The 13,920-nt window shown below is 37.9% G+C and overlaps 1 protein-coding gene across 7 annotated transcripts in view; it reads right to left on the reverse strand.

Moving 5' to 3' along the window:
• Positions 1 to 13,920, reverse strand: part of DGKH (diacylglycerol kinase eta) — a 178,918-nt gene that overhangs the window by 20,723 nt on the left and 144,275 nt on the right. For 3 of the 7 annotated variants that reach the window (XM_038569644.1, XM_038569645.1, XM_038569643.1), the window contains exons 18-24: positions 13,745 to 13,841; positions 10,789 to 10,896; positions 8,884 to 8,997; positions 8,511 to 8,645; positions 6,718 to 6,905; positions 3,059 to 3,164; positions 1,861 to 1,953 (exon numbers count right to left, since the gene is read on the reverse strand). In XM_038569644.1, coding sequence (XP_038425572.1) covers positions 1,861 to 1,953; positions 3,059 to 3,164; positions 6,718 to 6,905; positions 8,511 to 8,645; positions 8,884 to 8,997; positions 10,789 to 10,896; positions 13,745 to 13,841 — 841 coding nt within the window. The remainder of the gene's footprint in view (positions 1 to 1,860; positions 1,954 to 3,058; positions 3,165 to 6,717; positions 6,906 to 8,510; positions 8,646 to 8,883; positions 8,998 to 10,788; positions 10,897 to 13,744; positions 13,842 to 13,920) is intronic. The other 4 variants (XM_038569642.1, XM_038569641.1, XM_038569647.1 and 1 more) reach the window with 3 other exon arrangements.

Consider the following 13,920-nt stretch of genomic DNA (forward strand, 5'->3'; position numbering starts at 1 on the left):
GGTCTACTCCCGCTAACCAATCCTTTCATAAATTACTTTAAAACTGTAGAGGATACACATATAGCTTCCCAGAATTTTAAACTGAAAGTTCAGCGAAATTGTTCCTGTTATTTATTACAGTAATTCTTTTTTCCCCTCGGTTATTTAAGGCATCTACCCTTTCTAGTAGTTCGTAAAAATATGGAGATTCTCCACCTTGCCATGTAAGATGTACCACTTTCGAAGAATGAACGCCTTATAAAATTGATAAAATGGTATTGCATATTCATTCCAGAAGCAAAATAAAGTGTAAACCTTAGCTGAACTCAAATATGATTGATTCTGTATTTTGACATCAATATTGCCGAAAGTTTTAAAAAAATTCACTGGTATATGTTTTAAACCAAACACCCATATTTGACAACGACAGAGATAGATCGAAATGATTAAAAGTCTGTGGGGTTAGTGCTTCCATATTAACATAATATAATTGATAAATATTAACCAACTAACATTCAGTGGGTGCTTGCAGTAGAGAGAGCTAAAACATAGAATAAGTTCTGCTTCTAGAGGTTGTCAGTCAAGAGTTTTCTTTTCTATTTCAAATAAGACAGAAAAATACATGTCCTTCACCTAAAAGTTGGGACCAAAGTCACAGCTCCCTGGATTTCACTGGGATCATTTTAGAAGAGGAGCAAGACGCCTCTGGTTAATAACAGAAGTGCCAAGAATTGGCAAAATGTTCCATTGGTTTTATCAAAAAAGATAACCAATGTGTCTTCCTAAAAGTCTTTCTTCATGGCCACTGCATAGGGAGCCATGTCTGGCCCCAAGGAAGGTGTATGTATCCCTTCCTCTAGAGGTGGGGAAGAGCAGCGGATGTCATTCATCCTTGAAGCTTCTCTTCTCCCAGTAAAAGACGCTCCAAGGACGGTACTCTTCTGGACCCCAATCAAACGGAAATCCTAACCACAGTCACATAGTTAGCTAGACTGACACACATTCCATTTTCCCACTATGCCAGATACTATGACTTTTACTACCACTTTCCTTTAGGTATACATTTTCCAGAGCAAGAGGTAGAACTACTATCAAGAGAAATGTTTTAAGATCATCACAGAACAGTTCATCAGAATTGTTCCAAGGAAGAAAAAATGAGCCAATGCATTAGGCTTTCTACAGTTACAACAGCATGTGTGAATAACCCACAGTCAAACACTAGGGGGCGAGAAGACCCAATATTCTAGAACATTTGAAAATGGTGAGAGAGTAAATAAAAAGCTGACAAGGTCGACTCTGGGGAAATCCAACAGGACATCTGTGGGCTTTCAGCACTTATGCTTGAGGTCCAGGGACCGTGGGCAGATTCAGACCTGCCCTAACCTTGGTTTCCAGCACCAATCTAAGCGAATCTAGAGACAGGGCTAGTTCCTGAAATTAGTTCTCGAAGCATCGAGTCTATAAAGTGTTACCCTTTCAGCAAATCTAAAAACCAAACCAATCATATAGCAGACATTAATTTCGGGAACAAAACCAATGGTTTCCTCTATTTTACTGCAATAATGAATTCATGAGTACCAAGAAATGCCTGCTACGTTTCATAAGGGCTCAAGTCTCTTCAAAACTGACTGGGGAGAGCAGTGCTGTATAAAAACATGTTGGCATATGTGAATGGAAACTTCTACTCCTGTTAGCCTGAATCATAACCCCCCGAGGTAGCCATATATTTCCTTGAAGGCAAGAGCCAGGTAAAAGGGAAGCTCTAAGGATGGAGGCCAGAGGCAGGTTCGGCATTAGAATTTGATGAATGCATGTTCCCTAATAAAGGTGAGGCCCACACATTGATCATCATTCTTGTGTTACCAGTCATCTCTTCCTTACCAAAGGAACCCTGCCAACTAGCAAAGATTCTGTTTCATTATATAGTGCCTTCACATTGATGGCTATTTCAGTGGCAGTGTCTCTCGTAAGACTCTAGAAGAAAAAACAACACATCAAACACAAGTAGTTCTATATGAAGGTGGGATTCAATCATCAGCAAATACTTTAAATTTTATTCTTCCCATAAATTCACATCATGAATATTTGGAAAAACCTACCCAAATTCTATTACAATTGAACAATTTCACCCTCGTATTTGTTCGTATGATTACTTCTTCTAATCCTTACCTCGCAGAACCAAATGAATGCACTGACTATGGTTACACTTAGGACCACATCTCCTGCGTACAAACATGGGTCTGCTCGCAACATATACATCTTCCCACAAAAAAAGTTAAGTCAAAGAAAACGATGCCTTAAAGAGGTCATTATCAGATCATAATCAGTTTTATCCCCTGACTTTCACTCTCAGAAGTATGAATCAGGTTGCTTTTTAGGCTTTTACCTTGAGGACTAGCATTTATCTGTACATCAACTTAGGTAACTTCCACGGAATAATTAAAAGAATATGATAATGCTATAAGTTTTCTCTACGCTACAACTTGTACCATGTATGGCATTTCAAGAGCACAGTATTCTTTTCCTTCTCTGACTAACTTCTATGTTAAAAAAATGATAGAAGTTACAAATTAAAAAAAAAAAAGTTACAGATTCAAAAAAAAGAAAAGTTACAGATTCCAGAATCTACATGAAAAAGTTTACCAACTTTACCAGTTTAATGGAACAACATGAGGTGAGGACAACTTCTGCACAGAACTTCGACAATGAATGAACATCTTTAATAAAAATGCGTGGTATGTAGGTTTGTCCTACGCCAAAGTGCAGGGAGAAGGTGAAAGAACGAACAGGGAGGAATGACTGTAACTCAAAGGAGAACGAGTGCAAGGAAGATGGCAAGGACAAGTGATTGAAAGAGAAATGGGGGGAAAATGAAGAAAATTTAAGAGCAGGAATGGAAAAAACGCCAGGAAAAGAATAAAAAAAAAAAACGTGGCCACACATTTACCATAAGCTTCTGGCAGACAATCCTATAGACCGGCTAATGCTTTTTCAAAGGGCACGGCCCATTTTCTGGCATTGAAATATATGCGTAATACATAACAATCTGTGGAATGAGAATTTACCATTAGCTCCTCACCTCTGGGAACCGTGGGTTGGCTTTATTCAGTGCATGGGAGCACGCATTTACGGCATGGGCCAGTTCTTGCTCCAAAAGACAATGGATCGTGGCTGCGTCACAGATCCTGAAAGCAAAAATGAGGTAGGTGAACAAAAAAAAATTTGAGCATTGCTGATTTCTTTGAAGTTACAGAAATGGTGGATTAAGCCAAGTCAAAAAAAGAATTAGGGAATTTTTTAAAAAGTGAGTTCAGCTCAACTATGAATAACAAAGGGTAGACTTAACAAAATTCAAACCCTACTGCAATAAGGAATATGAAACCAAAAATCTTTATGGGAAAAGTTAGGCTTAGACTCACAGACAAACACACTGAGGTATAATTTAGAAGAACAAAATATAGTAACATTTCGTTTTGAAGTATCCCTGGCAAGTGAGATAGGTCCCAAATGTAGGGAGCAGAAATTTAATCTTTTATTCATTGCAACTTCAACCAGGAACATGTAAAACAGATTAGGGGAAGAACATTGCCATACTTATCATCTATACACTAAGTGCTCTACATGCATTATCTAATTTAATATTCACAACTTAAAAAGTAGCTGTGATTAATTTTCTCCACTTTATAGATGAAGACCTTGAGGGCATGCAGAGAGTCAGTGTGTATACAAAGCTAAAAAGTAACAGGGCCAGGACTTGAATCTATGTCTATTAGTTCCAAAGCCTGTTGTACCACAGTCCTCTGGAATCTAAACCTTCAAGAATATCCTGAACAGACAAGATCCTGGAGGGTATTAAGGCCAAAGAAAAAAGAGGAAAAGTTCAGCCAAGGGCTAGAAAGCCATATAAAGTTTGCAGATGAGCAAGAAGGCAAAACTACGCAAATCTTTTGCTTCTGGCAACTACGAGGAGAATGACCTTCACACTAGAAAGAGTAAAACAAGAGAAGACACTAGAAAGGATAAAACAAGAGAAGAGACTGGGTTTATAGAGTTGAGTCAAGAGTAAAAGAAAAGAGCTTAATTCTTAAAGATCAGACTATTGATATCCATGCCACAAAGGGATTTGCAAATGTCATCTCAATTTTTCTGAGAAATCATGAAGAATGGGTTCTTTATCAGAAGCATAGAGGTGGGTAAATGTTATTCTAATTTTCGAAAAAAGGAAGAGATGAACCAATTTCAGATCAATATTTCCAACTGCCTACTCAAATTTCCTCTTAGATATTTCTTTAAAAATTTTTATTTTATTTATTTGACAGAGAGAGCACCCAAGAGAGCATGTGTGAGCGAGTGTGGGGTGATGGGGCAGAGGGAGAGAGAGAATCTTCAAGCAGACTCCCCATTGCACATGGAGCTGGACATGGGGCACCATCTCATGACCCGGAGATCATGACCTGAGCCCAAATCAGGAGACGGATGCTTAACTGACTGAGCCATCCAAGCGTCCCTCCTTCTGGATATTTCTAATATAGTTTAAATTCTGGAAGACCCTGTCATTTTTCCCTCTCAAATCTACTTTCCCTCCTGAATCTTATGGTTCCATCAAAGGTTCCACAATCCATCCAGCCATTCGTCCTCTCTCCTAATTCAGGCCATATAGCAATTTTAGATCATAATCTATCTTAAGTCTCTCTTCTTCTTTCCATCTCTAATACCTCAATCCATTGTTTCCTGTCAGGACCATTCTAAGAGTATTCACCTTGCTCTTGCTTTGCTGTCTTGCAAATGATGCTACACATTGTTTCCAGAAACTTCCTGATAAGACCTGGCCTCTTTTCACTCCTCCATCCAATTTCCTATTCTCTTACATATACCATGTCACCCTCCATTCCCTGAAATTTCCTAAAAGTACTGTTCCCTCACACTCCTCTGGGCCTCTGCCCAGGCTTGTTCCCATGTTTCCAATGTTCCTTCTCTTCCTCTTCCATCAAGACTTGGCAGAAGATCACTTCTTCCAGGCAACCCTCCCTTACTTTCTTGGCCTCCTGTGTGTATCCACAGTGCCCCACTGAGCCTGTGATAGCACTTTGGCCACACTTTTCCCTCCTGCTCTCCTGCCAGCAAATTAAGAAGAGAGGACCACAACACAGCCATTTTGGCTCCCCACTGCTTAATATGGTGGTTGGCATGAAGAAGAACAGACTCAAAACTATTTGAATACTGAATAAGTAAGTTCTGAAAATTGATGAGTGGGCCTGATTTTCATCTTTTGCAAAATTTAAAAAAACATATGAGGAACCAAATTAGGTTGACCAAAAGCAAGTCTGGCCAACCTTCCTTCACTTTCCTTTTTCTGATAAGGTTATTTGGTTAGTTGACAGGAAGTTATTTCAGAAAGTATATTTGATTTCAAAGGAGATAATACAGAAAGTATATTTTGGTTTCAAGAAATTGTTTCAGTTCTATTTTTAATTTTCTGAAAGACCTCCATACTATTAGCCATAATTTGTTAATTAGCTTGATTATGGTAATTGCTTTACAATGTATACATGTATCAAATTATCATGTGTACACCTTTTATATATAAATGATTTTACTTGTCAATTATTCCTCAGTAAATCTGGAAAAGAAGCAAAAAAAACCCTACTGTAAATTGGACTCCAGAGAAGTGGTTTGTAATACCCTAAAATGAAGTTCTTTGTGGGTAAGAAACTGAGATATAGAATAATGAAGTTCTCTGTGCATTTAGCTAACTAAATATTCGTTTTCTCTTACCTTGCTTCTAAGCTACTCAATACCTTGCAGTTATCATACTTTATTCTAATTCTGAATGTTGGTCTCTAGCAGTAGGGAGTTCATATCTTTTCTCTTATATCTCTAGCAGCTAGTGCATTCTAGCTTTCCCACAAATATTTAAAGAGCTTTGTTTTCCTTCTTTTTTTTCACAACATTTTTATCAGTGACCAGATGAAGATGTGGTAAGAATATAATAGCTACCATTCACAGAACAGCAAATATGCCAGATATGATGTGCTAATAAGCTCTTTACTTGGTGGGTCTCAGCCTTCACATTGACCTGCAAAGTTAGCTCATAATATCCCCATTTGGTAGAGAAGAGGGGATAAGAAATTTTTCCATGGTTCCCTTCCCTTCCCCCAATAAAATTCACTCCTGGTCATAGTGATTTTTAGCTGTTTTACACTCCCGGAACTTTTGTTTTCATCTCTTCCCTTTTGTCTACTAAAATTAATTCCTAGGTGGTCTCCCAATCTCTGGATACGTCTTTGGAAACTGATTCTCAGGCTTTTCCCCACTCCCCCACCCCCCACCCGAATTTCTATGGAAGCAGGGTTAATGTTTATGTTTCCTTCTACATTCCATAAGCATTTAATCAATAATTGTAAAGTAATATATAAGTAAGTAGTAGAGTGTAAAGATTGTGTAAAACTGGGGAAATCAACAATAACAGAAAGAGCACTGGTAAGTTAGGCTAGCTTTCCACTGTGTTTCAGGAAGTCCAAGGTGTCTGTTCTGCAGAGAACACAGGTAGCGGGGTGTGTGTGTGTGTGTGTGTGTGTGTGTGTGTGTGTGTGTGTGTTGGAGAGGGTTTACCTGAGGCAAAAATGAGGCAGCAAATGAGAAAGGAGGGTAAATGCATCTCTTTTAGATACCCCCAAACAGCTAAAATTATGTATCAAAACTAAAAAACAAAATTGGCCAAGCCAGAGTTCTCCTCACCTAGAGCATGCAGGACCACCATACCTAGTAATGAGCTCCTCTGCAGCCTGGGAGCATAGCTGCATCTGGGACACCTCTTCTGTTGCCAGGTCAACGGCATGCTGGATGTACAAATGGGTTCGAAGAACTGGCTTACCGGAATCACACTTCTGTTTATCTTCCCAAGATTTCAGAGTGCTTTCAAAAGCCTATTTAAGATCAATATTGAAAGGAATTGTTAGTTTGGAGCTCTGAGACCCACACAAGTGTGTATTTAGGTGTTACACGAATGACTTTGAAACTATTGCTTTTTTCCCAATCTAGAGTTTCATTAACGGAACTGTAAATTACAAAATAGATGTTTTAAACTTTTTCAGTGTTATCATAACAGATAAGTAATGTAATCTGCGATGAGGAGTGTATCACTGAAGAGTTTCAAAAAGGACTTCCAATTTAGGCTTCAATCTGTACTTTATGTGCATAAAAGACACAGGCTGGATTTTGGCAGTCTTATTTGTTACAAGTATGACCTTAATTAAAACATATTCTGGAAAAGGTAAAACTATGAAGATGGGCTGAGATAAGGGAGGGAGTGATGGATAGGGTGAGCACAAGAAACTTTTAGGGTAGTGAAACTATCCTGTACGATACTATGATGGTGGATAGAAGTGATCATATATTTCTCAAAAACCATAAAATGTACAACATGAAGAGTAAACTATGAACTTTAATAATCAATATTGGCTCATCAACTATAATAAATGTACCACACTGATACAAGATATTAATAATAAGGGACTGTATGTCAGTGAGGTAAGGAGGTATGTGGGAATACAATTAGAATTCTCTATATTTTCTGCTCAATTTCTCAGTGAATCTAAAAAAATAATAAAAATATAGTCTGTTAACTTTTTTTTTTTGAGACAGAGAGAATGCACACATATGCACATATGAGCCAGGGTTGAGGGAGAAGGAGAGGGAGAGAAAGAGAGAGAATCCTAGGAGGCTGAGCAGGGAGCCATATGGGAAGCTTGATCTCACAACCCTGAGATCATGACTTAGGCCAAAATCAAGAGTCAGTTGCTTAACCAAATAAGTCACCCAGGTGCCCCGAGTCATCTATTAACTTTTTTTTTTTAAACATTGTATTTATTTGAGAGAGAGACCGAGCATGCATGCATGCACACAAGAGGGGAGAGGGTGGGTGGAGAGGGAGAGGGAGAAGCAGACTCCCCGCTGAGCTGGGAGCCCCTATGGGGGGCTCGATCTCAGGACCCTGGGACCATGACCTGAGAGGTAGAGGCACCCCTCTATTCACTTTTTAAAAAAACTAAATACTTATTCATATTTAAAACCACAATGACCTAAATGTCAGATTAAGAGACAATTTAGGGGAAGCCTGGGTGGCTCAGCTGTTGAATGTCTGCCTTCAGCTCAGGGCATTATCCCGGGTCCAGGGATCGAGTCCCACATCAGGCTCCCTGTGAAGAGCCTGCTTCTCCCGCTGTCTGTCTCTGCCTCTCTCTCTGTGTCTCTCATGAATAAATAAATAAAATCATTTTAAAAAAGAGAGAGAGACAGAGACAATTTAAATATTTTTCCTTGGTTTCTATTCTTCCTAACCACTTTCTTCAAGTAGACTCCACATCCAGCATGGAGCCCAACTCCAGGTTTGAACTCATGACCCTGAGATCAAGACCTGAGCTGAGATCAAGAGTCAGACACTTAATCGACACAGCCACCCAGGCACCCCTCACAATTTAATATTGTTAAAAGGCTTGATAAAAATCTAGAAGAATTTTTTTTTTACATACCCTGTCCCTTGTTAGCATCTGAGCTCTGTTTTTGTGCACAATTTTGATAATTCCTGGAGGCTGAACCCATGCTTCACCATCCACCTGCACTGGGACGCCCTCATCACCAAATATAGTGATTTTTACTGTACGGCACTGAAATAAAACAAGTTATTTTAGAGAACGAATTGTCTTGAGAAACTGATACTCAATCTGCATTCAGCCTTCATTCCGTGGAATGAAATGTATGTTTTTCCACTTCTCATGACACAGTAACAGCTGACGTGACAAGAAAGTTAACATCTTATAGATGAACAGACAGCGTAGGAGTCATTTGGAATAGCTTCCCCAGTGGCCTAAGTCATGAGGTCAGGTTTGATCAGAGAAAACCAACCTGAGCTATTCGATGATGCTGCAGTTTAATGACCCTTGAAACTGCCATTTGCATGCTATCAAATATTGCAACGACTTCCAGGATCTTGTCATCAAATGATGGTGCAGCAAATATCTGAAAGGAAAAACTACATTATTACAGTTCCCCTGATAGGTTAAGGTTTAGATGTAGTGATACATCAGCAACGTAAAACTCAGCAGTATACATATTAAAAAAAAAACTTATGAAAATAGTAAGGAGAAAAGTAAGCAAACATTATTAAGAAATGATAATCTAAGGACAAAAAAACCCCCACTGAAGATGATTTAATGTAAACAAACCTCATAAGAAAGGTTTAAAATCCACATGGATAAAATGTTCATGTCTCTCATAAAGCACTCTATGAACCGGTGAACTATTATATTTCTAAATAATCCATCATGGAAAAAAAATAAATACATAATCCATCTTGGTATAAAGTGTATTAAATATCTGTTCACACATAACTCAGGTGTCTTGAAAAAATGGTGCATGTGATTTTAGGAAACCTAAAATACCCAGTTCCCTTGGTATGTTCTAAGGGTAATCTTCCAATGTGTTACAAGCAATATGTATGTATAATGTCCTTTGTATCTTAATACAACAACTTTTTTAGGGCATTTGAGAAGATGGCGACAGACATCTCAAAGAATAAAAATAACGCAGGCTTACTTTGTTTTGATGTTAAGTGCATTTTCACAAAGTTAATTTAATCAAACAATTGAACTTCTGGCTGTAATAATTTGTTCCTTTTATTCTCCCTTTGAGTATAGGATACACAATTATGCCTCTGAAAAAAATTTATTCAGCATAAAGTAGTATCCTAAGCAAAACTTCCGTTGAAAATATCAGGATATGAATTTGCAAACCTTGATGATTCCTTATCATTTTTGTTAGCAGGCTGCATGGTTTTAAATCCTGTCTCTGCTACTTCCTGTGTGAATTTAGTGTCAGTTTCTTCATTGGTAAAATTTAGATAAAAACTGTGGTTGTTAATAATGAATATGAAGTTCTCAGAACACTATCTGATTACCTAGTGGGCGTCGTGAGCTTTATTTATCTTTATCTCACTGATTTCTTCCCTTTAAAATATTTAAGAGTAGTTACAGGCTGACAAAAAAATTAACAGCTAATGTAAACTTTATAGTTCAACAGGATTGGAATATAATCATATAATGAAAATCAAAGTACATTCCAATTTATTTTATACTTTAATCCCTGTCAGCACATTTAAGAGCCGTGCAAAAATGGGTCAGTGAGAACTCTTATATTATAAACCTCAAATAAAAGGGGCTATCGTTCCATACATGTGATTCTTCAAAGACTGTGATGACCCCTCTTTATTGTGATGTATATCTTAATAATTGTTCCTTCTCTTTCATTTTATTATTTTTAAAGCATTAATTAATTACATTTGTTAGGTGTGTTTTCTTCTTTTTAGACTCTCCTGCCTAAACATAGCCCTAAACATCAAAGGCCAAATGGACCCTCTTAACATTTCTAAAAATAAAAATAATAGCCACATAAATTTAGAAAGTTAAAAGTAGAAAAGGTATTTTGGTAAGCGGAATAAGGTCCCTCCACCTTCTCATCCTCAGAATGTCCATGTCCAACCTGGGGAAGTTGTGAATGTCACTTTACATGGCAAAACAGACTTTTATAGGAGGGACCTTGAGAAGGGAAGATTATCCTGGATGATGCAGTGGGATGATACATACTCTTCAATGTAATCACAAAAGTCATTGAAAGTGGAAGAGAAAGGCAGTAGGAGGTCAGAAAGGGCAGACTCTCAGCCTGCCCTTGTGGGCTTTGGCGACCAAGGAAGGGGCCACGAGCCAAGAAATGTGGGCAGCCTCTGGAATCTGGAAGGCACAAGAAAATACTTACATCATCCTCCTTAGTTCCACCCCAAAAGTTAGTGCCTCCTGCATAGCTGGGAATGTTCAACACTGCTATTCCTTGCAGACTGGGGAGAGGAATATACTGCCCATCACACTGCAAGGTAAAAGCTTAGAGGTTAGATAAAAAGAGCAAACTTGGGCAGCCCCTGTGGCTCAGCGGTTTAGCGCCACCTTCGGCCCAGGGTGGGATCCTGGAAACCCAGGATCGAGTCCCACGTTGGCCTCCCTGGATGGAGCCTTCTCTCTTCCTCTCTCTCTCTCTCTCTCTCTCTCTCTCTCTCTCTCTGTCTCTCATGAATGAATAAATAAAAATCTTTTTTTTTTTTTTTTTTTTTTTAAAGAGCAAACCTGCTAGTTGGGAAGCCACTACAATATACCAAAGACAGAGGGTGCTGGAGGGAAGTGGTCATGCTTGCTCTCCTGTAGATATATTCCTACAGATTACCTTTATCTTTTAAAATATAAATCACTATAGCAGAAGTTGTTACAGAAAACTAACTTAAAATGTTTTATCTCTTCTTCCTGCCAAAATCAGGCAGTACTTTTCTTTTTTTTTTTTTAAAAGATTTTATTTATTTATTCATGATAGACACAGAGAGAGTGAGAGAGGCAAAGACAGAGGCAGAGGGAGAAGCAGGCTCCATGTAGGGAGACTGACGTGGGACTCAATCCTGGGACTCCAGGATCACGCCCTGGGTCAAAGGCAGGCCCTGAACCACCGAGCCACCCAGGGATCCCAGGCAGTACTTTTCTGGAGTCTTTTCCAGGTCACTTATACTATTCTCACTTGCTTTTTTTTTTTTTTTTTTAAGGTTTTATTTATCTATTCGTAGGAGACACACAGAGAGAGGCAGAGACATAGGCAGAGGGAGGAGCAGGCTCCCTACGGGGAGCCCGGTGTGGGACTCCATCCCAGGACCTCAGGATCTCATCCCGAGCCAAAGGCAGATGCTCAACAACTGAGCCACCCAGGCGTCCCGCTATTCTCACTTGTATTATAGTCATCTTAGTGCTTATGTTAAGCATTTTTTTTTGAAAACAGGTTCAGGGAGGGTCTCTGGGTCCTAGCCACCTCATCTACCAGTGGCTGGTCAGAGTCAAAGCTGAGTTTCTCAAGTAGTCAGAACCAAAACCAAAGAAAGAAAAACCATGCATGTCAGGAATATCAGGAAGATACTTCTTAAACTCTGTGTCTTCTACTTAATCACTTAAATGGAAATTAAAATTAACTTTTAAATAGGGAAAAAATATCATACAGCTGGTGAGTAATTATACATGACATGTAAGTAAATTCTTACTGAATAGAAGGTTTAGTCCTTTGTTTTAAAAGAGAAGAGCTTGCAGTGTCATACTTATGATAGATATTTTCATTAATTCTTACAATAAAAGTAATTAATAAAACTTCATAAAACTTTCATTTACTGCCCAATCGAAATGATCTCCAATTTTTAGAACAAATGAAAATCCAATTTCAATTCCCTTTTCAAACATTTTAAATAACTGAGAATATTTTATACTTGATTGTATTCCTACATGCATTTTTTACATTTTATTTTCTTTTTCATAGAAATACATTCAAGAGTATAGATATAGTATCCCAGCATCTAGGGCCATTTCTGGTACACAGTTAGTGCTCAATGTCTATTTGTTAAAATGAGCAAACACTGAGTCCCTGGGTGGCTCAGTTGGTTGAGCATCTGCCTTCAACTTGGGTCATGATCCCAGGGTCCTAGGATCAATCGAGCCCCATGTTGAACTCCCTGTCAGTGGGGAGTCTGCTTCTCTCATTCCCCCTCCCACTCCCACTCATGCTCTCTCTCAAATAAATAAAATCATTTTAAATAAATAAATAAATAAAATGAACAAACATTTTTAGTAGAATAATAAACTTTTTCTGAATCCAATAAATTGAATGGGTATCTTCGTGTGCTTTAGAACAAGCTGTTTAAGTCATATAACTAACTTAAAGGAGATGGAAAAAATGCCAGTAACATCCATCTTAATTTCATAGCAATGATAAATGAAACCAGCTGATCATGTGGCTGTGCTCTAGAGTGGAAGGTATAATGAGTTTATTTTTACTAGGCCATTTAGTTGATAATGAATGAGCCAGGCACTTCTGTAGCCCACATTCCAGTGTTAAGATAACACCTAAAATAATAATGTTCTGTTTAATTCTATGAGCTATAGACTTAAGATTTGCACACTTTTCTGAACATAGGCCACACCTTAATTTAAAATATCTGGTTATAAAAAGATACAAGATAGAAAGACATGTTTATTAGCATAAACTGTGAATACTGGACCAAGGGTGAAAGAAAATAAAATTCACAGAAGTTAGTAGACTTTTCAGAGCCATGTCCCCAACCTTCTTTTTCCGGTTAGTGGAAAAGATTAAATACCTTTTGCTGTCCTTAATTTCCCCTTTAAATTAGTAAAAGCTACTAAAAATGTAAATCTCTTTTAATTTTACTATTGTTAGAAATAATTGGAATAAATATACATCTAAATTAAGAGTCTGTTTACTATGAATGTTTTCAGGGATTTGTGAAACCTCAGGCATTATAAAATTGGGTCAGAATTTGTAAACTTAAATGAGAGAATTTGTGAGAATTCATTCCTAATGCTCTCCTATAAATGTCCTCCCATAGCTCTACCTTCTCATAGAGCACCATGATACCACAGAACCATCCAAATTTCTGGAGCTAATGATACTGCTAATGAATTGTGTTGTTCATATCCAATGTTTATGCCATCGTTTATATAAAGTTGATAATTTACCATATAAAGTTGATAATTACCATTGAGTTCAAACACTTAAAGAGGCATTGAGGCTCTACAAATTAGCTCTACATACAAAAAATTATTTTTCTAAGTAAGATCATCTGAAATTAAAAAAAAAAAAGATAATCTGAAATATCTTGACTTCGAGATGAATTTACCTCAAGTTGAACCCTCTGTTCTAAATTCTTATACGATCTCTGTAATAACTCCCGGGTTCCAAGGACTCCATACCACATCAAGTTTTTAGTTCGGCTCCTGAAATAAATATTGGCAGACAATTCAATCAATAGCTATTATTGATTTACTCTTTAAAGGCAGAGCGAGCAAAAGAGCT

Source organism: Canis lupus, chromosome 22 (genome assembly GCF_011100685.1).
Source record: "Canis lupus familiaris isolate Mischka breed German Shepherd chromosome 22, alternate assembly UU_Cfam_GSD_1.0, whole genome shotgun sequence".
In the NCBI taxonomy this organism is placed as follows: Eukaryota; Metazoa; Chordata; class Mammalia; order Carnivora; family Canidae; genus Canis; species Canis lupus.